General features: G+C 37.8%; 1 protein-coding gene across 1 annotated transcript in view; it reads left to right on the top strand.

The window, feature by feature from the left end:
* Positions 1–5,759: 5,759 nt before the first annotated feature.
* The window catches only part of XPO1 (exportin 1), a 42,978-nt gene continuing 21,863 nt past the window's right edge, over positions 5,760–26,874 (top strand). Inside the window, exons 1-4 of the mRNA XM_082851647.1 lie at positions 5,760–6,196; positions 9,531–9,662; positions 15,131–15,232; positions 18,769–18,841. Coding sequence (XP_082707773.1) covers positions 9,537–9,662; positions 15,131–15,232; positions 18,769–18,841 — 301 coding nt within the window. The 5' untranslated portion in view covers positions 5,760–6,196; positions 9,531–9,536. The remainder of the gene's footprint in view (positions 6,197–9,530; positions 9,663–15,130; positions 15,233–18,768; positions 18,842–26,874) is intronic.

Here is a 26,874-nt window from a genome sequence, read left to right as displayed (position 1 = left end):
TGGAAACTACACCTTTCCAGTCACTGAAGCCAAAATCCATGGAGTCATCCTCAAATCCTCTCGTTCACACATCCCATCCAGCGGAAGTTCTTTTGACTCTACTTTCAAAATATATTTTGACTTTGAATACTTCCATGACTACCACTCTGGTCCTAGCCCCAATCTATCCCTGGATGAATGCAGAGTCTCCTAATAGATCTCCCTTTTTCTACTCTTGCTCCCCAGCCTAATCTTATCATAGCATCTAGATTGATCCTGTTAAAATTTGAAGTCAGGTCAAGTCATCACATCTGTATTCCAACACCTGGTTGGCTCCCAGTCTCACTGAGAAAACAAGTCAAAGCATTTACAACAGCCTAGAGTAAGGCCCTACATCATCTGTCCCCTTTGTTGCTTTAAGTGACTTCCATGGTATAAATACTCCCTTTATGGCCAATTTCAAGCCACCAATGTGATGTCACAAATCGTGGAGTTGTGAAGGTATTTGCAGTAGCACATCATTATATGGTATTTCCATCATGCAAATACCACTGATGTAAATAATCTCAAGAGCATAGATAATAGTAAAATGAAATAACTTAATTAGGAAGTGATAGATATTGAGTATTTATTACTTTTGTTTTAATATAATTTATTTACTTAATAGTAAGTTTATATAATTTAATTTTTTAACAATGGCTGTGTTTGACAACCAGCTTACAAAATTCTTGAAAAGTTAACAGTTGGCTCCCAGGAGTCAGTTGAACTGGCTCTAACAGTGTTAGAGCACCAAACATGCACCTGCCTCAGGGCCTTTATTTCTTCATCTGCCTGGAAAGCACTTCTCCCAAATGCTTGCAAGGACTCCCTCCTTCATTTCTTTCAGGTCTTTTATTGAATATTACATTCTAGGTATCACCTTCCTCAGCCACTGTATCTAAAATTGTACCATCCCGATTCCCTATTCCAACATCCAGATTCATTTTTAACCTTAGCACTTATCACTATACAACATACCATTTCTCTCACTTGTTATTTACTCCCAGTGTCCTCCATTAGACTCAAAGCTCAATAAAAGTAGAGATTTTTGTCGGATTTGCGCCCTCTCAAATCCTAGCACTTAGATCTGTGACCAACAATTACTGGGCTCTCAATAAAATATTTGTTGAATGAATGGATCAGCATCACCTCTTCATTTCCTTTATTTTACTTCCTGTTCTGATTCTAATTGCCTAATAGTTAATGGTATGTTATATGTGAAAGAAATGGCATCTTTCCAACCCACATCTTTCCAAAGAAAAGGCATCTTACCTTCCCTGGTTCTTTATTTATTTTTTTTACTTCTTATTTATGCAGACCCCAAACACCAGCTCATTATTTTATTTTTGGCTTAGAAATACTTCAGCAAAAACAACTCTGTGGCTTCCCTTGTCCTGCCTGAGAATGATCCTAGTGAAATGATATTTCATATCTCACTTCTATGTAAGAGAGTCTGGGACCCATTGTTGAAAATTACCTTATAGAACTGTATAAATTTCTCAGACTGTCAAACTATAACTCCTAGACTTAGCAGCCTTCTCAGATGCTTTTTTGCTATGTTCCCCAAAAGGCAGCAGCTCACTTTCAGACAACTGCTAATTCTGCTTCTGAATGATATGAGGTGTCACAGACTCCATATAGATTATTCACTGAGGTCTCAGACACATAGGGAGTTTAGCTCCACAGACAGAATATTCATAATTTTCCAAAAATATTCTCAACACTGTAAATTGGGTTTGATAGGAATAGGGTTGCAAACTGGACTATGCCCCCAGGGCAATTTTTTCTTGAAAAGAGTATCTCTTCTCTCCCACCTCCATGCTTCACCACCATACACAATTGTACTATTGTCCAAGTTACACTAGTAATGTTTTTGAAATCCAAGGATGTGATGTGATGTGATGTACTGTTTTATGAAGTATTCTTAAAAGCAAATAGAGAAACAATTTCCTTATAAGATATTTACAAAGAAATATTTCTCCCAGTGCTTCCTTTCAGGTCTTGCAAAGTCACAAACGTGCCCTAAAGATTCATGGGAAGAACAATCCCATGGAATTGTGAATTTGTGCCCAATAGATGAATACACCCAGTGAGTCAGACTCATGGTATTTTCAGCCTAAGTGCCCGTTTCTTATGACTGGTAGGAAGAAGTGCATATTGGAAGGTCATTGTTATATCTCTGAGGTCAAAGTGATATCAATTTTCTCAAAAAGAGTGAAGTGACCAATTCCATTATTAAGATAATATAATCAATTCATATCTTACTTCAAATATTTTTTACTACATTATATGGGTATTTAATCTTATAATTTATGTATTCCTTGAAGAGCTCACAGTCAGTAGAGACTGTCTTCAGAGGCAAAAGATCAAATTAAAATGCAAAGATTTGACTCTGGTGTGACCTTAATAGCAAATATCTATGGTCTGATAGGGAATAAACAGGTACCGTTCACATGTTGTGGTGGGTGTGAAAATTGACACAATCATTTTAGGGGACACTTGGGCAGTTCCTATCACAATAACAAATGTACATGGCCTTCGACATAGTAGTTCCACTTTTAGGATATGAACCTAGAGATATATTCACATTTGTGCTCAAAGATAAATGTACAGGGATATTCACTGAAGCATTATTTTTAAGAGAGAAAATGAGAAATAGCCTAACTGTCCTCAATAGGGGACTGGATGAGTAATTTATAGTACTGAGAAGATGGGGAAGACAATGGAGCTGTCAATAAGGATGAAGTGGAGTTATACATTCTGACCTGTTAAGTAAAAAACAAGCCACCAAATAATATGTATAGTATGTCATATATGCTGAACAAAACATAAAGCAAGTATATTTGTAAATGCATAGAAGATATCTCAAAATATACATATCACACCCTTAATGATGATTATCCCAGAGCAGAAAAAAGAACTGGGGACTGAGGGGGAGGACATACGAAGAGGACTTTTATTTTTTACCATAGATACTTCATTCTCTATTGTTTGAGTTGTTAATCATGATCATGTATTACTTTTTAAATTAAAAAAATTAATAGAAATAAGTAACAAGTAGTAAAAAGGAATTTATGAGTTTGTTTCTCTTTTTTCTGATGAATGTTGTTTTGTGAGACAATGTGAACTAGTAAAAAGAACACAAACATGGGTTCTAAGTTGACTCAGCTCCTGTGGGGTGGTGTGTACCTGTGTGTATGTGTAAGTATGTGTGATAGAGGGTGCGGGGAAGCAAGAGTAGGACCAGGAAAAGAGTAACTACCTCACAGGGTTGCTATAAGAATTCAGTGAAATACTGTACAGAAAGGTCTGTAACAGCCTGCTAGATAGCAGGCAGGCACTCAATACAGTTTACTTACATTTCCTTATTCATATCCCACTCCAAGGTTTGAAGTCTGTTTGACTCCAACAAATGAAGGCAATGAGAAAAGGATTAGAAATATGTCAAACCTGTGTTCTGAATTTGATTCTGAAAATACAGTGATCAAACATAATTATCTGCTCCTGTCACTTCTTTTTGCCCTTTTTGGCTAACTCTAGGCAAAAACAATGGGCTAAATATTTATATCTGATTCACTATGGTCTGACAGATAAGACCTCCTAAGGGATATGATTTAAAGATGACATGAAAAGCACCAAAGAAGGGGTCAGCAAACTGGGACAATTCGGACTTTACAATCCACAAAGTGCTTTATGAGTCGCACTGCTCCTTCACATCTGCTTCACCCTTACATGGATGAGACAGGCATGGGTGATATCAGCCTCATTAATGGGTGAGAAGGAAACTGAGGCTCAAAGAAGTGAAATGACTTGCCCAAGGTCACATTCTGAGCAGAGTCAGGTCTTATGCCGTTTGTATTCGTATTATTCTGCCATCTAAAAAAAACAGTGGCCTGTTCCAAGAGCTGAAAATGCGGAGGGAAAAACTTTTTAAAAAACAGGACAGCCCCACTTTTCCGGTAATAGAATGTAGGTATTCCATATGATCAGTGTACATATAATATATATTATATATTTTGGCTTGATATTGTTCGGTTAGGCAATGAATAAAAATCTCAGGTCTGAAAGTAATCCAATATCATTTTGGTAAATCTATTGGAGGGTGAGGGAGTTATGCTTTGGTGTAAGCCTTTGTCCACTGTGAGTGAGGATTTGCTGGAGAAAAGAGTGTTGATTTAATAAATCATTTATCAACCTCTTGGTGGCACAATGGGCCTTCTAAACTTTGGTGGGCTGCTTGGTGTTTCTTCAGCAAAGAACAATCAATAAAGCTTACTTGGAGGGGCACTTGGGGACAAGAGAGGCAACCATATGAAGGGCCAAATGCGTGCGACTTTCAAAGAAAATACTATTTGGTGATCATGAAGTATGCGAAGGGCAGCTATGCTGAAAGGAAAAACCGAGGGTAGGGGAAGATCAAGGGCAGTTGGCATGTAAGCTCACCCAGAAAAAACAGACGATGTTAAACCAATTACAGGGATTACAGCGTCTTAATTTTTAGGAAGGATCGGTTGTTAAAGAAGCCAAATTCCAGCCTAGGGAGAAACCGAGTTACAATTTGAAGGAGACTTGCCCAAGAACTAAGTATTTTTCCCATGTCTCCGAGAAAACCACGAGGCGCCAAGAGTGCGCACCCCACACCTCACCCCAACCTCTCAACATCTTGGCCCCAAACCCAGGCCTTTAAAATGGATTAGAGGTCCGGGGCCTACAATTAGTTGGCCTCCGTTGTGTTCTTTTCGCTCCTTTTTTCCACCCCACCCTTCCCCGATTAAAAAAACAATTCGCTGTGCCCTCCCTTTTAGTAGCGCAGCCCCCATCAGAGGGGCGGGTCCCGATCCCGACAGGCTCAGGCCCCGCATGTTGGCGGGAGCCGGCGGGGGCGGGCCAGCGCGGGTCCGGGAGAAGCCGAGCGAAAGCGGGCTATCGCGCGGCGCGCTCAAACTCGCGCCACCACCAGCTCAGGAGCTGCGCCCCACCCTCTTCGTCACCAAAGGCGCCCAGCCAATGAGCGAGCCGGAAAGGCCGGGCCTGCGGGCTAAGCACTGGGAGGGAGAGCGGCGGGAGGGGGCGGGAAGTCGAGGGCGGGCTACGTTTGATTGACAGCTCACTCGAACCAATCCTCCGCGCGGCTTCTCTTCGCTCTCCTCTCTGCAGGGCTCAGCTCTTCGTCCCACCTCCTCCTCCTCCACCCTCCTCCTAGCTCCTTTGCGACCCGCCCCTCTTCCCCTCCCCCACTCTGCGGGCAAATCGCTGCTGGAAAGAGGCGGGGGACGAAGCGGCGGGCTTGTGTGGAGCCTTGAGGTGGGATTGACGGGCGAGCTGGCCAGTAGGAGGTAGGCTGATGGCGCGGCTGTGGCTGGAACCGGCCAATGGGCGGGCGGGCTGGGGGCGGAGGCCCAGGTTCCAAACGCTCCGCGGCGCCATGGGCTGAAAACTCAACCGAGATGGAATCTCCCAGTCTGAACCGGTTTCAACCGGTTCCGAGTTTGAGGCACTAGGAGGAGGGGGAGAAGCGGCTGCAGCGGCCGCGGCAGGAGCAGCGGGAGCTACAGCATCAGCAAGAGCAACAGTAGCTACAGCCCCGGCGGCGGTGCCTGTTCCAGTCTTTGCTGCTGCAGTCCGTGCAACCACCCAGAGGGGGAGGGGGGAACCACCAGTCGCTGAGGAGCAGGAGAAGGGGGGAAAGTTTAGGCGAGCCTGGGTGGGGGGGGCCCAGCGCCGGAGCCGCGTGAGGGAGCCGTATTTTGGTAGGGGGGAGTCGGACTGCAACTGGCAGCAGAGCGTCCCCCGGCCGTGTGGACTCTACAGCCCCTACTCCTGCCGCTCCTGCTGCCGCCTGTAGCTGGAGGGTCTCCCTGGGGCAGAATCTTTGGGACTTGACCCCGTTCCCCTCCCCCTTCCCTCACTCCCTAGCCAGGCGGGAGCATTTATTCCACAGATTAATTCTCCTTCTTTTTTGGGGGGGGTGGCGGGTGTGTGTATCGGGGGGAGGTGTCCCTGAAATAGTAAATATTGTTGAGCTTTTTTTGCTCTTATCCTCTTCGTTTTTTTAATTTCCTTTTTTAAGGTGGGAAAACTGTGAAACCCACCTTGATTTCCTCCCCTCTCCCTCCCCCATCCTCCCTCGCCCTAATCCCCCGACAAGGAAGGAAGAAGCAGTTGGTTCAATCTCTGGGTAAGTCGACTGTGTCTTCGGGGTCGAGGGTCGGGCGGCAGGGCGGGAGAAGGCTGGCGTGGGGCGCGGCGGCGGCCGCGGGAGGCGAACCGGGGAGGCGGCGGCGGGCCCACAGCAGAGCCTGCGATTGAATGGAGCCGCTTCTGCCGCTGGGGGATGGAGGCGGGGAGGCTGCCGCGGGAGGGGAGCGCTTGCTGGGTCATTCGCGTGTGCGGGTAGCGGTGGAGGAAGGCAAGGAGCGTGGTAGTGAAGTGGGGCCCGGCGCGGGGGTGGAAGGGCTTACCCAGCCCCTTGGGTTGGGGAGAAGTTGGGGTGATTTCAGGAACATTTCTGTAAATTATTAGGAGTGGAAGTTTCCAGAAATATTTAGTGCAGCAGCATTGAAACGTCCGCCTGCATCACGTGGCCCCTCGGTGGAGAGCTTGGGATCGCGGGAGGGAGGGGCTCTTAAGTCCTTGCTCCTCCTGCAGGGAAACTCAGAATCTCTGGTTTTTTACGGAGTAGAATTAGAAGTAGGAAAGGTTAGTTGATTTTTCAGGGAAGTGCAGATGAGGTTCTGTGCTGTAGTTTGTTTGGGGGGACTTGCGTGTGTAAAGTGATCGACTCATTTACTGCTGGCATTGTACAGTGGATAATACCCTGATTCTCTTTCATTCCCGTGTCTGAGTTTGGGGTGGGTGGGAGAAAGTGGTGTACTGGGGGAAGCATGAGAGATTTGCCCAGTCCGGACCTCCTCTGACCACGCAGAGGCCATGCTGCATAGAGAATGGGGCGGTGAACTTCAGGCGCCTGGTCTAAATGCCTTCTCCCGAGTATGGGCGGGGTGAGTGCGTGCTCCAGTATGCTATAGTTAGAAGTGCTGCACATCGGTTCGGGTGGGAAGAGAGGGGAGGGCGGGCCTTAGTGAGGTGTGTTTCTACTCAATGAAGCAGGCAATTGCCCACACAATCTAAAGTAGCAGTCTTTCTCCTTGCAGCGACTTGTTTTTTGACCTACTATGTAGTTATCATTAACGGTTATGATTTTTTGGGTTTTGGATGGGAGCTGGCAGTGTGTAGTTGCCTGCCTATTCAGTTTGAAGTGGCAGTGAAGGTATTTTGGTAGTCACTTGTAGAGTCACCACGTGGCTGGATAATACCTTATATTTGCTATACAGTGAGTGGAATTTAGGATTGAGTGTCCCAAGGAGAAGGAAAAGGTTTTGTGGTTTCTTTCACCTCTCCCGCTATGGCTGTTTGCTGTCTGCCTGATTGTGTATCTTAAGCGCGTGGGACACTGCTGTTAGTGGAAAGAATGTTTTGGAAGCTGTTTGATTTGGGAGACTAAATGTGCTTGGCATTGACTAGAAAGCCGCCATTTCTGTACTACGTACGGTTCGAGAATAGGTAGGTCATTTCGAAGATAGCCGCTAGTTTTTAGGGTGGCATACCCTGCTGTATTTAACACAAGCTTCTATTCTAAACCTGATTTTTTTCCACAGGAATTTGTCTCATTTTTGTAAGGACAATGTGCTTGAAAATGAAACTTTTTAGAGTCACTTTATTCTTTCTCGTTTTGGCTATTAAATTATGATAGGATGAAATAGGATAAAAGTTCGTTCAATTTTTAACCCCCCCAATCGAAAACATTTGATGTATAGATCTTGGTTTTGTGGACATTGCTTTTCAGCCTCAATTTTTAAGATTGTCTGATCCTTTGAAATTGTATGGCACTTGAATGGGGTAAATTTACACTTCCGTTTGTGAAATATATATTTTCTTTTTCCTATTAGTATTTAGATCAAAGATTGTGTATGTCAGGTATTTTGCATTAAAAATACATTTAATAACTGTTGTAGAAATTTTTGAAATCTCACCAGTTTTTACTGTCAACAGTGGATGGAAGGACTTAAGAGGAATAAAATTCCTCGAACTCATAATTTCTCAGTTTTTACATTATATCTAACCTAACTGATCCTTCAGACTTCTACTTTGTTGTAACTGATATTATCGTTAAATAAAACATTTGACTTAAAATTGCTGCCATTGTTAACGTTTTTTTACCTGTTATAAAATAGACAAGAAATAACGCCTTTTTCCTAACAAGCTGCTTTGTCCAAACATAATGTAATTAAGTTAGCCACCCATTTCCTGATCTTGGAAGGTTAAGAGAGGGAGAAGTAGAGATGACCATCTGACCTTGTTGGGTCTAAGTACAGTAAACCAGGGGTACTTAGCTCAAGGTTTCATGCATGGCTTTCATGGTGTCCTGAATTGTCTGTAATTGTATACCAGTTGTGAATTTTTTAAATTTGGCAACAGCTATCCTGTTCCTCTGATTGTGAGGCATCCTAACCCCAAAAAGTTTGAGGAGTGCTGATTTAGCCAGTCAGACTTAAGTGGCACTGGCTTTGAAGCAAAAGGAAAGATTTTTGTAAGGCTGGGCAACAAGAATGTGCATGTGTGCCAGCATCTTGGAGTAGAATCCTCTTAAAGGGGTACCATTGCATATGAACCAGTAGGTTTTAGCCAGTACATTACTTGAGGTGAAGAAGCTCATTTTTCTGTTATGGTAGAATTTAGTCTTATTTAGAAAATAGCAAGATTTTACAGCTTTTTGTTTTGCCAGTCAGTACTTGGAAATTAAAAAAAATCTTGTTTGACATATTAACCATAGTTTTTTTTCCTAGAACATATATTGAAGGAGCTTGTACGCTTGTAATTTAAATCTCCACAAATTCATGGATGAAAGAAACAAATATAAATGGTTTAATTGAGTGCAAAAGCTTAAGTTCTATAGAGGTTAAGGACACCAGATTTGTTAGACTTGTTAGCTAATCATTGCTATATATAGGAAAATCTTTATACCACATTTAATTTTTAGCGTCTTCAATATATCTTAAAAATTAAGGTAACATGAAATGAGGGAAAGTGAGCTTTTACTGAACTAGAAGACCTTACTTGGGGCGGGGGGCGGGGATCCATTTGAACTTCATCTGTATTTAAAATTTTCGAGATCAAGATTTTAAATTGTATCAGGTTTTAGGACCATAAATTCTTTAATAATCATTTTTAAAACGGGTTAGGGTAACTTTATATACATGGTAGTAGAAAGAACAGTATGATTTTTCTGGGGTGTAAAAATAAAGTGAACCCTAATGATTAATGCAGTTGTGGAGTACCTAAGTAACTTCAGCATTTATTTGCTTTTACTATCTCAGTTGTTTAGGTAAAATCTCTGAAATACAAAGTAAAATATTTGTAAGAACATGGTTGAAGTAAAATAACTTGAGTAGAAACTTTTTGACAATATCAAAACTTCATAGGCGCCTTAAATTCTTTCTCTTTATTTTCAGTAATCTATGCCAGCAATTATGACAATGTTAGCAGACCATGCAGCTCGCCAGCTGCTTGATTTCAGCCAAAAACTGGATATCAACCTTTTAGACAACGTGGTGAATTGCTTATACCACGGAGAAGGAGCCCAGGTAAAGTAGCTGATCAAAACATTATTGCAGAGTAATAAAGTTGTTGAGTTTAGAATAAAATTTTAAATTACCACCTTTTTAAAAATATCCCATAGTTTGTATTAAATTGGAATTATATATTCTGAGAGGTGGTCTGGAGAAAGAAATTGCATTACATTTTGAAATGGTTTAGAGTGGGAAGTTTTGGAATATTTTTATTATACTTGTTCTGTTCTTCAGCAACCTTTACCCCATTTAATAAAAGATATAGCCCAATGTATTAAATGTTTTGTAGATATTAAAGGTTGTATGTCCCTTATATATTTAATGTATTTGGAGTTAATATGAGTCTTCTGTTTTTGAAACATTTAAATTGCAGAAGTACTTCACAGATAAAACTTGTTTTAAATATCCCACAATACCAGGTATCTTTACATTGTTTGAATTTTAGCACTTGTAAAAGTGCTAACTGTTAAAATAGGAAATTATCTTACACTTAATCTATCTTTTGATCAGTTTAAGGTTTGGGTTTTTTTTAAAAAAAAACAGGAATGTTTGTAAATTTAAAAATTTTTTTATGGTACAAGAAACTGGACAATCTTCAATCTGCACCCTGTGGACCTAATAAAGTTTTAAACGAGTAAAAGTTTCTGTTCCTGGATTAAAAAAATCTTATAAGGTGACGTGACAGATATCTTATTAGTAAAATTTTGTTGCCAAAAAGTGCATTTCTGGTAGATAATGTATCGTCAAGCCATTAATTTATATTTGCATAGTTAAACCCTGGCTACTTTGATACTTTTTAGAAACCTCTGAAAGGTGGATATAGTAGTATCTTTTATAGATAGTCCAAAAAACATGATGTATAAATATTAGCAAGTACATAAGTATTTCTGTTCCCTTCTGAAATCTAACATTGGTTTCACTATAATAAAGAAAAAATTTAAAGGGAAAAAGGGCCATGAAAGTTGTATGAGTGGAAAAAATTACAGTGATTTTGTAAGCTTGTTAGTGCAGTTTTATACTCCTAGGCGCTTTCGATCAGTGTTCTTGTCTCCAAAAGCATTCCTGAAAAAGTATCCGTATTTACTACACATACCGTACATTCAACATGGAGCTTTAAGCTCCATTTCATCCCAGCATGGATGTATGGAAAGCAGCTGCTTTTGGAAGAAAGTATGACAGTAAGGTTGAAATACATGAAGTAAGGTTGGGCTCAACTTTGACTATATTAGAAGCATAAGTCTATAAGCCATTAGGAAGATAGGCATTTAATTTTATCACATCATTAAGCTGCCACTGCTCTTTAGTCTTCGTTCTTTTTTAACCTGGTTCACAGCATCTAGAAGTATGATGACTAAATAGACCAGTGTTCAAGGCTTATAACAGAAGTAATTATGAAGACTATGTTGTAATACTGCTTTAGTAATGTTTCACAGTGTCGAGATTTAATGATTTGTTTTAAATTTGACTTTTGAATAAAGACTAGATTTAGAAAAGTGTTTACAGATATTTCCATTTATGAAGACAAAATTAACTTTACCAAAAGTAAGAATTTTATGTCTGGTTAGATTTCTCATGGGACAAGTCAGTTGCATAAAGAATAATCAGTAAGTTGGTATTTGTTGTAGATAAGGGAACAGGCTTAGAGCTTAAAGGCAGTTAAGAACCCCTTTTCTGAAAGTGATATCTTTAAACTTCCTTGTTCAATTTTTTATATACCACTTCTTGGGGGTTTTATTTTGAATAAAAAGTTGAAGGTTGCAGTGGAAAACATGTTTTGTTTTTTTCTTTTGCGGTACGCGGGCCTCTCACTGTTGTGGCCTTTCCCGTTGCGGAGCACAGGCTCCGGACGTGCAGGCTCAGCGGCCATGGCTCACGGGCCCAGCCGCTCCGCGGTATGTGGGATCTTCCCGGACCGGGACACGAACCCGTGTCCCCTGCATCGGCAGGCAGACTCTCAACCACTGCGCCACCAGGGAAGCCCGGAAAACATGTTTTTAGTGTTAAATGTCTTAAATTTATTCCAGTAAGTTTTCTAGTCATTCCTCTAGAGTCTCATCTACAAAGTTACCTACCTTGCAAGAGACTGGAGGATTAGTGATGAGGTTTTGTAAAGCACCTGTTAGCGGTGACTGCTATTTAGGAGCCATTCTGTTTAAAGGGGACTTTGAAAGTATAATGAAGATGATTTCACATACGTGATGTAAACTCATTGTTCGGGGTTTTCTTTTTTTTTTGGCGGTACGCGGGCCTCTCACTGTTGTGGCTTCCCCCGTTGCGGAGCGCAGGCTCAGCGGCCATGGCTCACGGGCTTAGTTGTTCCGCGGCATGTGGGATCCTCCCGGACCAGGGCACGAACCTGTGTCCCCTGCATCGGCAGGCGGACGCTTAACCACTGCGCCACCATGGAAGCCCAAACTCATTGTTTTAAAATATGGTTTGGTGGGGAGTTTTTGTTTGGCTTTGGTCTGTCATAAAATATGTACTTAAAATAGCAAGTAGAAATTATGTTAATTAAGCTTTAAACTCACTTGTATGTAGCCTAACTTTTTTGAAAAGGATTTCGTAACTTTGGAGAGGAAGGAATTATTAGAAGGGTGGCCTTTAATCTGTAGATAGAACTTTTGCCTAGATGGGTCGTATAGTAGAATAATTAGCACTGTAATATTAGGACTACCTTCTGTTATAAACATTTTTCTATTTTTAGCCAAGTAGGACGCCAGGGAAACAAAAATGTTGGAGTTGGGTGTTTTCTCCAGTACTGTGTTAAGTGTCTTGAACTCTTTTATCTATTGCTTAGCAACTAAAATACTTTCACCATTCAGTTAGTAACACAGGGAGATGCCAGATTTTCTCTCTCCTCCGTTTCCCTTTGTGCCTTTTTTAACCCCTCCTGGGGTTTTAAGTTAATAAAGGAATATATTTTTTAAAAGAAGAAAAGGATATATTATGTAAGGACAGTGGGATTAAGACAAATTTAAAAAAGGACGCAAATACTAGCAATAACTTTAGAGAGTAAAATTACAACAAAAAGGATGACTGAAAAGGAAGGAACGTGAGTTATGGGGAGATGGAAATGAATGGTGATAGTGTGGGAACTATTCATTTATGTGTAGAATGCTCATCACTTCAAAAAATCTGATAAAGTTGTATCTTGACCAAATAACTTACTAGGCATGGATCTTTGATGTACCTTATCCTCTTAATATTTGTTACTGTTTTATATGCAAGTCTATCCAGTTAGATATTCTCAGGAAGAGAATCAAAACACTGCTAAAATGGGCTTTGGCCATAAATAGTTCACATCACCATTCTTTCTACCTTTTGTTGGTTGCTTATTATATGATACAATTACAACCCTTTAAATAAATCAAATAAAAAATGTATAGTTGTATTTCAAGACTTCACACACTTGCTCTAATCCCAGACCCTTAGGGTGGAACCCAGGCACCTTATTTTTCTTTCAAGTTCCAAAGTATTTCTGGTCTTATTGTCAGGCTCCAGAACCATTACCTAATTTAGTGGGTGTGTATTTGTCAACGTTTTAAACAATAAGCAGTGTATAAAAGCCAAAAGAGGGGCTTCCGTGGTGGCGGTGGTTGAGAGTCTGCCTGCAGATGCAGGGGGTGCGGGTTCATGCCCCAGTCTGGGAAGATCCCACATGCCGCAGAGCAGCTAGGCCCATGAGCCATGGCCGCTGAGGCTGCGCGTCTGGAGCCTGTGCTCCGCAATGGGAGAGGCCACAACAGTGAGAGGCCCGCGTACCACAAAAAAAAAAAAAAAGCCACAAGAGAAAATTTTTTTTTTGTAAATTGGAATAAAAGCCAACTTAAAGATTATGAGGTGTCTGTGTCAGAGATGGTTTAAATAAGAATGCTTTTCTCCCCTCCTTTTGATGCTTCGTTGTTTAACCCATAGAATCAAACCCTTGATCAAGTAAATGATCTAACAGAAGGATAATTGCCAAATTTTAAAACCATAAAAGTTTACTCTCTGGTTACAACATGTGATAGAAATAGGTAAAAGTTAATTAGGGAGGATCCAGTTGAGCTACAAAACAGCCTATAAAGGTGAAAAAGATTAAGCGGTTGCTTCCTGAAAAAAATTAGTAGACTTATCAGCCTTTGATAAAATGTAGTGTTCATATTGTGTGAAAAACTAATAGTTAAAATGAAGAAACTGGATAATGTCAACATGGCTAGATCTTTAAAACTCTCAATTGTCAATCATATCTCAGTGAAGCCGAGGGAAAGAAACAATGTCAAATGGAAAGAGCGAACTGCAGAAGGATTTCTACAATATACTATTTATATAAAATTTAGTAACCACACAACTATATGAAATTCATACACATGCTGTGAAAATACAGACAGGAAAAGACACCAAAGTCATGAAAATGATTATCTCTAAAGAAGGAACAAAGGAAGGAAATGGCGCTGAAGAAAGGTACAAAGTTCCATAAGTTTTAGATCTTATGTTTAAAAGAAAAACAGACAAGTGCAGCAAAATCTTAACATTTGTTAATTCTAGATGATGGTTTCATAGGTTTAAATATTCTGGGTTTGCATTTTAGAAATACAAAAGCAAAAAAAGAAAATTTTCAAAATAAGCAAGGATTTAATATGTGAAATTAAAGGATTTTCGGAGACAAAGTTGTGTTTACAATAAACTGAAAATACTGCTTTAAAAGGATCTTAATGTTTTATGTGTATCAACAGGTATTAGAGAGTTGTAGACTTACTTAGACTTAGCTTTTATCTGTCTCCCCTGAAATACAGTTTTACAGATAAAGTTTGTTAAAGACATCTTGGTGACTCTTATAAACCAGAGTGTGCCATTACATAACTTATCTAAGTAGATGTGAATTTTTATATGTTGCTTTTGGTTGATTGTGTGCTGAGAACCCGTTTATGTTGGAGTAGATAATTGATTGAATTTAAGTTCAGTTTTGAGAATACCAAATAAAGCAGATTAGGGGAAGAAAACACTTTTCTGTTTAAAAAGAATATACCCATTCTTTTTTTTAATTAATTTTTTAAATTCGTTAATTTATTTTTGGCTGCGTTGGGTCTTCGTTGCTGCGCGCAGGCTTTATCTAGTTGCGGTGTGTGTGCTTCTCATTGCAGTGGCTTCTCTTGTTGTGGAGCACGGGCTCTAGGCACATGGGCTTCAGTAGTTGTGTGCAGGCTCAGTAGTTGTGGCGCACAGGCTTAGCTGCTCCGCGGCATGTGGGATCTTCCCCGACCAGGGCTCGAACCCGTGTCCCCTGCATTGGCAGGCGGATTCCTAACCACTGCGCCACCAGGGAAGCCCTGTACCCATTCTTAATTAAAGTTGATAATGGACACATTTTTATTTCTATAAGGACTAGTTTCTTGAGTATTTCTGAAAGTTGATAAAATCACTGTCCTATTAGAATTTGTGCCTTGCTCAATACCATTCGAAAGAACAAGTTAGCTTAAAATTCTTTTTGTATACTATTTTAGCAAAGAATGGCTCAAGAAGTACTGACACATTTAAAGGAGCATCCTGATGCATGGACAAGAGTCGACACAATTTTGGAATTTTCACAGAATATGAACACGAAAGTAAGCAAGTGGTGGTTTTTTAAATCCATTATTTCTTCTTTTCTTCCAGTCATAAACTTTGAGGAAGGTATCTCATTTTTAGTATTAGGATTTGTTATCTCAAATCATTTAATAATGTTAACTTATTTCAAAATTTAGCCTTAAACATAGAATGAATTCTTGCAAATAGTCCTAAGAATTATAAATGGAGTTTTGAAATTGGGACTAGTATGCAAGGTGGCTTTTTTTTGTTGTTGTTTGGGGGTTTTTTTTGGTTTGGTTTTTTTTTTTTTTTTCTTTTTAGAATATGTGTACAGATCTCGGCATAAATTCTGAATGTTATTCAGAGATGAAACATAACATCAGAGGAATTATTTTGGGCAAGTAATCAATATAACACAGGCTAGGCACCTCCAAAACCAAGTTGTGTGGGCAGCGTAAAACCCTACTCCATGGTACCAATGCTTTTAATGGGACAGCACTCAGTTTTTATTTGCAATTGAAAATGTTATCATTTGGGTCCTTTTTTCTTAAGTTTGAACAGAAGGGTTGATCAAAATGTGTTTTGACTGTTTAGGCTTGATGATTCACACTTCTCTTTAAACTGCCTTAAAGTAGTAAAATACCATGCATGGCATTCTGTTTAAATACACACAAGGTTTCCACTTGGTATACATTGTGTTAAAACAGAAAGTAGCCATGTTCACCTCTGTTTCTGAAATCAGACTGTGTTAATTAACAGTTTTAAAATATTAACTAGTTTTGACATCTTATAAATTTTAGGGCAAAAATACAGTCCAGAACTTCCTCAAAGTGCTAACCTTAAGTAACATAACAGTGTTTGCCTGTTTGCTTGCCTGGTAAATTTTGCTTTTTATACTGACAGACATTACTAATGTTTAAGTTGATTTATCAACAGTATTTTTAAAAACTCAAATTTGTCTTGTGAAAAATGAGATGATTAGAGGAACAGAAAGAAAGCAACAGGTAAAGAATTCTTCCATTTACATAAATTACAAATGATTTGGTGCTAAATTTATGCACTATGACATTTGGCTTTTATGCAATCATTTTTTTTTCTTTAAAGATGTTAACACTACCTGATATTAATCATAATGTTCCATTATGTTGATTGCTTGTAATAGGAAGAAAAGGGGTGTCTTCCTGTGCAACTGACACAGCTAGGCTTTGACGGCAGGCCTCCACAAGGTCTACCCTTTTGATTCCCTTTAACTGAATTCTGTTCATCAATTGTTTTTGTTTCATGGGCGGTGGGAGGGGAAAGGGGAATTCAATGCGTAAAATAAGTATTTCTAAGGGCTCAGTAGAAATTTCTACCATAGGGATCATTTCATGCATTTATTTTTTTCATTTAGTCTTTGCTGTTCTCTGTCCCTCATCTTCATAACTCAGCAGTGGATTTCTCAAGTCCTGAGGTGTAAAGCAGAAACTTAATACTTCAGAATGATATTTGGATTATTTATGTATATTTCCAAAGTAGTTATTTATCATTTGCCCTCAGATTTGGCTATCACTTCAGATTTTTTAATCAAAATACTCCTTTTCAAAGAAATGTGAATTCTCATCATGTGTAGAGTCTTAATGTCTAGGAGAGATTGGGTTTTAGGGTACTATGTTGGTGATCTATGTATTCCTTTGAACTAAGTAGTGAAAAGCTTTTATTGGGCTTCCTGCCTCAGACCTGTTTGCGGAAAGATGAAAAGATGAATTGTATCTTCAGCAAGCTTGTGCTACTTTTTTACAGTTGGAGAAAGGACTAGAGGTTAGTAAATAGGTAATTCAGGTAACAGTATCAGATATAAAGGCAGAAGTAAATAAATGCAACAATGAAGGGGGGGATATCCTTCAGTTAAAAAGGGTAGGCTGAAAATACATTGGCTAAATATGGTTAAGTTATCATTAAGATTAGTACTTCTTAACTGGTGTATTTATGGCAGGTTTTGTATCTTAGTTTCTTAAAGATCTTTGTAATTGGTTGAGAATTAGCAAGAGGGTATATATTCCATGTAGTAAGAAGTGCATTTGTTTTGACTTAGTAAAACTTTTGACACTCTGATTTCATGCCTTTAGAATTAATTTAAAGCAAGTTTAGGGTGGTATGTTTTTAAAAGTTAATTTAGAATTTTAGTCAATGAGAAACTTACCTTTTTTGTTTATTTACATTTGTCTGAAACTTAGATCTATAAAGAGAGGTAAATGAACAGGAAAGAAAGCTTCACCATTTACTGCTGATTATGAAACTTTTTTGGCATGGCATCAAATTTATAATTTGTAATTTCAGAATTTTGCTTTGGCCTTGTTTTTATTTTTGAAGTCTTTTTAAGGAATGTTCTGCAAATGTAGGATTTGGGTTGAAATGGCAAATTTTTCCTAAAAAGTATGAAATGTTAAAAATGAAAGAAAACAGCAAAAACACTGTTTGAGCACAATGTAGTTTGGGACAGTCTATATTGTGCTTTGGATAAAGTGTGCATTCACATGATCCCTTTGGTTGAAATACTAATGCTCCTATTTTATTGTGTGATGACTAACCATTTTAAAGATGAACTCTTATTCTCAGCCAAAACTTGCAATCTGAGGTTAAATGTCTATATATGAATGAGTTTACCTTTCAGGTATTATGGCTGATTCTTCCCTAATTCAACCAGTTGAAGCATACCACAACAGTTTTGACCCTTTTCTTCCTCCTGTCTATCCACACTAATTGGTCATGGTAATGATTTTGGGTAGTAACTCCTGTAGTCTTGTAAATTGTTATAAATATTGTTGACTATTTAGAGTGAGTAATCAACAGGAGGGACAAAATGGCTTGAAAGTGGTATTTGTATTTATTAACGTTCTTACATTTTTAGTTATCATTTTTATAGTTGGAAGGAATACCTGAAAGGTAGATACAGATTGCAACATTCATTTGTGTATTATTTTGACTGTGCACAAAAGTTTATCTTTAAATTAGTAGAAATAGCAACTCTAAGGGTGGGGTTAAAATTTAAAATTAAACCCGTGGGCTGTCTTGCTGCTCCTTAAGTAACACACCAGTGATGTTTGTAAACACTTTCTGTAGAAAGTATCTGTGACAATACTTTAATACTTGGCCAAGAGCTTACAACTCCTAGAAGATGGTAGGAAGCTTGAGAGCATCCAAGCTGCTAAATTCTTAGGAGCCTGGTCGTGTTAAAGTACGTGAGCCTATAAGCAGTCATTTATGCTGTGAATTCGTATCTGGCTGCTACTTTTCCTTCTACAGACTAAGCCCATTTGGCTGCTAAGGGCTTTTTATTTGGTTCTTCCTCCTGGTGTGAGCATGTATAAACAGCAGGACGTTAAATAGAGTAGTAAACAATAAAGTGAGGAAAATGCATGAAAACTCAGTATATGGGCAAATAGATCCTTGTTTAATATATGTAATTAAACTTGGTAGCATAATGTTTTTGAAAATTTAGATGTAAATGTGTGAATGTCTGTCCATTTGTGAATCCTGGAAATTGCCAGTCTTACAGCAATATATTCACATGCTTCTATTCTCCAATTTTCAGTATTATGGACTACAAATTTTGGAAAATGTGATAAAAACAAGGTGGAAGATTCTTCCAAGGAACCAATGTGAAGGTAGGAAAGTGTTTTAAAGAATTGTAGATTCAGAATTTTATTATTCCTGGCATTTTTATTATAGTTGAGTATTGGACAGGAGGAATGTGTTGAATCTTTAGTAGTTTATTATGCTCTAATGGATTACTGCTTTCATCATGTTGCAAGGCAGGTTCTGTTTATATTTGGGGTCAGGGGAAGAATAGGTTATTTTTGGGGGAAAGCAGAAACCAGACTGGTGAAACTTTCTACAGTAAATATTGTGGTGAAAAATTTGTATCAACTTATATAGTTAATCTAGACCATGTTTGAAATGAATGAAATTTGAACATGCGCTCTTATGTATTGTTTTAAATTCATCACACAGTAGCAAGTAATGAGTACTGTAATACAAGGAATAACATAAATATAACAGCAAAGGAAGAAACAAGTTTTAAAAATCAAGACTTTAGCTTTTGACATTCTGGGCATACCTTATAAGAGGTTGGCTTCTAAAATAAGGAAAGATCAAAAAATGAAGATGTGGTGATGCCTGGTATTAATATTTTTACTTTTTCCTTTGTCACTACCTCAGTAAAAGTAGTCATGGTTTAAGAAACATGGGGCAAAGTTAGTCTCTTGGAATTCTTTAATGCAGTTCCTTCCAGTTTTCACATACTGCCTTATTATCTACTTTGTTACTTGTTTAATCTCTGAAAAATAAAGAGAGAAGTCTGGATTTTAAAATGGGGTTATACTACTTTTGGTGGCATTTTTTCCAATTAAATTATGTTCCCTTTCTTTGTTGCTCTTTAAGATTTGTCTTTACCTGCTTTCTCATGTCATCTTTATGGTGGAATAGCGACCTGGATTTACTCAGTCTGACTTAAATCTTGACATCTTTCTAGCACTTTTAGAGGTCACTGGGACAATTTTTAACGGCAGTATCCGTAATACACCATAAACTGAATTAAGAATGATAGTATGGGAGGAAATAGTGCCCCCCCAAAGAGGTTCCTCTTTCTTTAAATGTTTTTATTTTGGTTTGAAACCATTTTAGATCACATTCTGTGACTTTCTCAGAAATTAGTAAGTACAGTTTGACTCAGGCCCAAATAGATCTTTTGTACTTCATCACTGCTTTTAGGGACCTTAGGTGCGGTCCTGGTTCCTTTACTACTGTTGTTTTATACTTGTGGTTTGAGCCTCAAATTTAACTTTGGGTATGGCTTACCATACCAACAAAAAAGTGTGTAATATTTTACTTCAGTGCCATTTTACTGTAATAAGTTCCTCTTTAATTTCTAAACACATAGACCTCTGCTTCTTATTATATAAGGATTGTGCTAGATGATCCTCCCAAATTATTTTCCAGGTATAAAATTAAATAATTTAAAATCATACTAGCTTATCAGTCATGGTTGTATTTGTTACTGAAAAAATTAGAGGCTAAAAGTTCTCCCTGAGGACTTGACAGTTTTTGCTTTCTGCATGAATGGGAGTGGCATCTTTTGGTTTTTATCATAAAGTCAAAAGCTTCCATATATTTCTATGTAAGTATCAAAATATATACATATTCCAGGGCATATGTATATTTAATATATGCCCTGGAATATGTATATAATTTTAATTTTGAAAGTCTTACCATCTTGTTTGGCAAAAACTGGTAGAGGCAGGGTGGTGATTATTCTTCCTGAGTCAAGAGAATTCTATTTTATTCATGTGTTCCTATTCTGTATTAGTGAGATACTTCATTTCTCTGCAAGCAGTACTTATAAAAAACATCAATTAGAATCACCTTTCCCCTTGCATTTCCCCTTAACACTAGTGATAAGATTGAGTGGGATGTAGACTTCTTTAAAAGTACGTGACGTTCCTATCACCACATGTATGGTTTTCACTGTCAGTGAAGTCATTACATGGGGAAAGTGTGATGTAATTTTTAGGGTCTTTCAGAGGCTCAATATTAGAAGAGCGTGTAAAATGGCTCCCAGGGAATGTTAGTGAACTCTGTCTAACTTTAGATATACAGCAGCAACTTTGCATGATGCATTTAATGATGTGTGTTTTTAAGGTAATTGATCTCATTTATAAAGCATTGGGAAATAAATTTATTCACTACATTTATAATTCTTTCCAACTTTGTCAATCTTAGGAGGCTTTTACAATCCTAAAATTTTGTATCTCGCGAAGTATACTAAATTTCTGAATGTGAATTTTCCTTCATCTTAAGTAACTTCGATATTGGAAATAAATTAGTATAACCCCAAAATATTGTACATTCCTTTTGTTTATAATTGTCATATCCTTTAAGCTGTTGTCTCCACTTTAGCTAGTCTTTGTCCATTTTAGTACCATTAGGTATTAAGACTATACAAATATATTCCCTACGTCAGAGTATTACAGGTAGGAAGATAAAACATGTTAAAAATGATATCATTTTTTAAAAAATATCATTAAATTAGGCGTATATGTAATAAGTGCTAACACATGGTAAAAGAGGGGAAAAATCAGGTTGGCCCCTTTGGACAAGCTCATTCATGAAAATGGCAATGCTTGATGTATTTTAAAGGAATGATAGGTTTGGTTATCAAACCTATCAAACAGCAAGCCAAGATAAGTTTTGTTTGTTTGTTTGTTTGTTTTGGGTTTGCGGGCCTCTCACTTGCCGTTGGGACGCTCGCAGGCTCAGCGGCCATGGCTCACGGGCCTAGCCACTCCACGGCATGTGGGATCTTCTCGGACCGAGGCTGCACCACCAGGGAAGCCCCCAAGATAAGTTTTGTACATTTTTTCCAATCCAGCATATATTTTATCAGCTTTCAGGTTCTTGTCCATAAGCGTACGTTAATTTTCACATGTTCGTTTAGTGGAATGGCATTTTCAATTTAGGGCATTATCTAAAACAGTTTGCCAGGAAAATACCTGACAGTTCTGGAGTAAGTTAGATGTCTCTTGCTCTGTGTTCCCTTAGTGTGTCCTGTACCAGCGGATCACAAATGAGTAAAATTTTAATGAGCAAAAGACAGATAATAGCCGAGTAAGGACATGTTAAAAAACATTTAATTAAAAGATATTTTAATAAAAATAGAGCAAGGGAGATATAACCTTCATAATCATTTTAATGAATTTAGATTTATGTAATACAAAGTTAACTACATTGCTCTGATTTTTATCATTTTGCTTTAGGTCAGGAAAATGGTTTTTTTGGTCACCCCCATCCCCACCCACTATAACCTTTATCCCACTTAGCTATCACTGTTTTTCTCACTCTTTATCTTACCCTCCCAAAAATAAGCTTAATGGTATCAGGGATCAGAGAATGTCTTTATTGCATTCTTACTGCTTGGTATGTAGGTGTTCAGTATATAATTATTCAATTAATGAATTACTTATTATTGAAGTACTTCAGTGACTAGCACCACTCCCTATTTGGGATTCATTCATCTATTTAAGACCCTAATGACTTTCCCAGTATTTTTGCTTTTACATTTTTAAGTAAGTCAAGACAATTTTTCATTTTAAGATATTGAGTGTAGTTTCTGTGCTATACAGTAGGTCTTTGTTGTTTATTTTGTATATAGTAGTGTGTATATTTTAATCCCAAACTCCTAATTTATCCCTCCCCCAATCCCCTTTCCCCTTTGGTAACCATAAGGTTTTTTTCTATGTCTGTGACTGTATTTCTGTTTTGTAAATAAGTTCATTTGTATCATTTTTAAAGATTACACATATAAGCAATATCATATGATATTCGTCTTTGTCTGCTTTACTTAGTATGATAATCCCTAGGTCCATTCATGTTGCTGCAAATGGCAGTGTTTCATTCTTTTTTATGCCTGAGTAATATTTGTGTGTGTGACATCTTTATCCAGTCTTCTGTCGATGGACATTTAGGTTGCTTCCATAGTTTTTAAGCAACCTCCATACTGTTCTCCATAGTGGCTGTACATATTTACATTCCTACCAACAGTGCAGGAGGGTTGCTTTTTCTCTACACGCTCTCCAGAATTTATTATTTGTAGACTTTTTGATGGTGGCTATTCTAGCTGGTGTGAGGTGATACCTTATTGTAGTTTTGATTTTCTTTTCTGTAATAATTAGCGATGTTGAGTGTGTTTTCATGTGCCTTTTGGCCATCTGTATGTCTTCTTTGGAGAAAATGTCATTTTAGGTCTTATGCCCATTTTTTGATTGCGTTGTTTGGGGTTTTTTTGTTTCGTTTTGTTTTTAAGCTGTGTGAGCTGTTTGTATATTTTGGAGGTTGATCCCTTGTCAGTAGCATTATTCGGCAAGTATTTTCTCCCATTCTGTAGGTTGTCTTTTTGTTTTGTTTATGGTTTCCTTTGCAGTGTAAAAGCTTTGAAGTTTAATTAGGTTCCATTTGTTTGGTTTTATTTAAGACAATATTTTTGACTCAAGAAAAAGAAGAAATTTTAATACGTAAAGTGGAATAATTTCCAAATAGGGAATGGTTACTAGTCATTGAAGCGAAGGTACACTAGGACTGTCAGTGGTGTTGGTTCTTCTTTCTTGTCTGCAATACACATCAGCTTTCATTATAACCTTCGTTCCTTTTTAAAAATAATTTTGGTGCTTGGTTTAGAAGGTTCAAACCATAAAGAAGTGGGGGGAGGCCTCCTTTGTCTCTCGTGAAAAAAATCTTTGTTAAGGAATCTCTATTTTAAATTAAACCAAAGGATTATGTTTTAATCTGTTAAGGCATATGGCTTACAGATCATTACATTTCATGAAATATATACAAACTTGCTGATATTGAAAAGGGGAGTGGTGAATTTATGAAGAAGTTGTTCAAAGTGATAAAGCCATACTATCTTGATTGTCTTGTTGCATGGTTATTGGGATGTGATATAAGAGGTAATGTGTGTAAAGCCCTCTGCATATCTAGGTGCTGACTATGGATAAACACAATGTGTATGTTGCCAGCCTTTTTCCATGAAAATTCTCCCACTTCTCTCCATTTCACCAAGTAATCATATACTAGTCTCAGGTTACCTTGCGATTTCTGCAATAGCATCCTAACTGGGCTCCTTAACAACCATTTATGTGTGTCCCTTGTAATATATTCACAACAAAGGATTTAGCATGCTACTTTAAAAAACAACTAAGTCAGGTCACTCGCATGCTTAAAGTCTCTCATTGTACTGAATATCACATGTTTAACTTGTTGCCTTTAAGCAATACTGGCTTTTAAAAACTGCTTTTTTAAGTTTTGTTAAGGTATATTTAACATATACAATAGCCCATGTTAAAGTGTACAATTTGATATGTTTTGACTCATGCATATACCCGTGAAAACACCACTGTAATCAAGACCTTCTTCTTTGTGATTGCCCTCTCCTTTACCTCCCCAACCCCCAATCTGCTTTCTGTCACTCATTTGATTAGCTAGGTGTAGAATGGATAGATCATATGGTAGGTTTATGTTTTTAGCTGGCTGCCCAACTGTTTTCCAAAATGGTTGTATCACTTTACATTCTCAGTAGCAGTATGCTTCCCATCCTCACCAAAGCTTGATATTGTCAGTGTTTTTAATTGTAGCCACTATGGTACATATATAATTGCTTCTTACTGTGACTTCTGCTGTTGAGCATCCTTAACATCTCTGTGTGTATGTTTACTTATTTTAAGTTGATAGTGTTATACTCCCTGTTGAACAGAGAAAGTTGTTTGTTGGTCATTTTGAAAAGAAAATTTAAGTGTTGGGGCTCTTTAAGCCCTTGGCTCTGAAGCAAATCCATGAGAAACTCCTTTTTCCCCTCATAGAATGTAATGTTTGAAATATCAGTCTAATGGCAGATGTGACAGGCACTCCTATTCGTGTATTTTTGCCAGTTTTATAACATGATGGGATAATAAAGCAAAGATAATGATTAAATTTACATTTTATCTAATAAAACAAGGCAGTATTTTTCAAGATGTTCTTTTGCATTTCAGCATCATACATAATTGACAAAGTATTTTCCCACCACTTGAAGTTAAGGTAACCATTTGATCCCCCCAAAGTTTCCTAGTTCTGTGGAACTTCCATAAGAGGTCTTTACTTGAGACGTAACAATTCCTAATCCTTACCTTACATCCATGCAGGAGACAGGAACCACCTATAGATTTTATTAAAGGGGTGTGGATTTTATTATGATTGTTCTTTTGTTATAGGAAAAATTGTTGAATTTTTAATAAAATAAAAACTTGTTCTGTTGTGATTAAATATACATAATATTTACCATTTTAAGTGTATAGTTTATTGTCAGTAAGTAAATACATAGTATTGTGCAACCATCATTACTATTCATCTCCAGAAATTTTTCATCATCCCAGTTGAAACTACCGATTAAACATTAACTCTCCATTACACTCTCTCCCCAGGCCCTGTTAACCATTATTTTATGCTTTTTGTCTCTATGAATTTGCCTGTATTAGGTAACTTATATGCGTATAATCATACACTATTTTGTGTCTGGTTTATTTCAGTAGCATGTTCCCAGGGTTCATCCATGTTGCAGTATGTAACAATTTCATTCCTTTTTAAGGCTGATTAATATTCCATTATACGTATATACCACTTTGTTTATGCATCCGTGGGTTGTTTCCACATTTTGTCTATTGTAAATAGTGATGCTATGAATTTACTAAAATTTTAATTGCCGTATATATTTTAGAGTTTAGTATCTGTTTGAGGCCGTAAACCCTTTTAAGAGTAAAGAATAAATATCCATTCCTCTTTAAACTACTAAACATATAGGCAATAAGTTATAGTCTAATTCTAGCCTATCTGTGGAAACCCTAGGTTAAGAAACCCTGCTTTTGAGGGTTTTTTAGCTATTCATTTCTTGTTTTGCTGTTTATTCTCATGAGTATTTTATTGAGTGAGGAGTAGGAACGTTATTCTGGATTCCTTTGGACAATAAAGTAAAGAGGACAGAGCTGTATATTAGTGATGTCTTTCTGATGATCATTGGTGGTGGTTTAAATGGACAGATGTTTGTAATAACAGTATGACATGGGAAAAGAGCCTTTCTTTCTTGCCAACAGGCATGTGAAAAGGTGCTCAGTATCACTAATTATTAGATAAATGAAAATCAAAGCTGCAATGAGGTATTACTTCACACCAGTCAAAATGGCCATCCTCAAAAATGTCTACAAATAATAAATGCTGGAGAGGGTGTGGAGAAAAAGGAACGTTCCTACACTATTGGTGGGAACGTGAATTGGTAATCCACTATGGAGAACAGTATGAAGGTTCCTAAAAAACTAAAAATAGAGTTAACCATATGATCCAGCAATTCCACTCCTGGGCATATATCCAGGAAAGAGGAAAACTCTAATTCAAAAAGATACATGAAGCCCAGTGATCATAGTAGCAGTATTTACAATAGCCAAGACATAGAAGCAACCTAAACACCCATCAGCAGATGAATGGATAAAGAAGATGTGGAGGGTGGGTGTGGGTGTGTGTATATACACACACATGCACACACACAGAATGAAATACATCACTTAGCCATAAAAAGAATGAAGTAGTGCCACTTGCAGCAACATGGATGGACCTACAGATTATCATACTGAGTGAAGTCAGTCAGAGAAGGACAAGTATCATGATATCACATGTGGAATCTTTAAGATTGATACAAATGAACATATTTAAAAAACAGAAATACTCAGACATAGAAAACAAGTTTATGGTTACCGAAGGAGGGGAGGGAGGGATAAATTGGGAGTATGAGATTCACATACACTACTATATATACAAAGTAAACAAGGACCTACTGTATAGCACATATATTGTGCTGTATTGAATATCAGTGTCTCATAATAAGGTATAATGGAAAGAATCTGAAAAAGAATGTGTATATTATTTGTATATAACCGAATCACTTGCTGTACACCTGAAACTAACACAACATTGTAAAATATTTTAAAATGTGAAAGAAAAGAAGTTTCAGTTATACATGGCTTTGATGGAAGGATGTGATTACAGAGTAAACAAATATTTAAAGTGAATTTCATCTGATAGTATTGCACAATGGTTGGGACTGGATTTAACTCAGTTTTGT

Source organism: Leucopleurus acutus (genome assembly GCF_964270905.1).
Source record: "Leucopleurus acutus genome assembly, chromosome: 12".
NCBI lineage: Eukaryota > Metazoa > Chordata > Mammalia > Artiodactyla > Delphinidae > Leucopleurus > Leucopleurus acutus.
The sequence above is the reverse complement of the archived record's forward strand: the minus strand, read 5'-3'. Positions and strand labels throughout refer to the sequence as shown.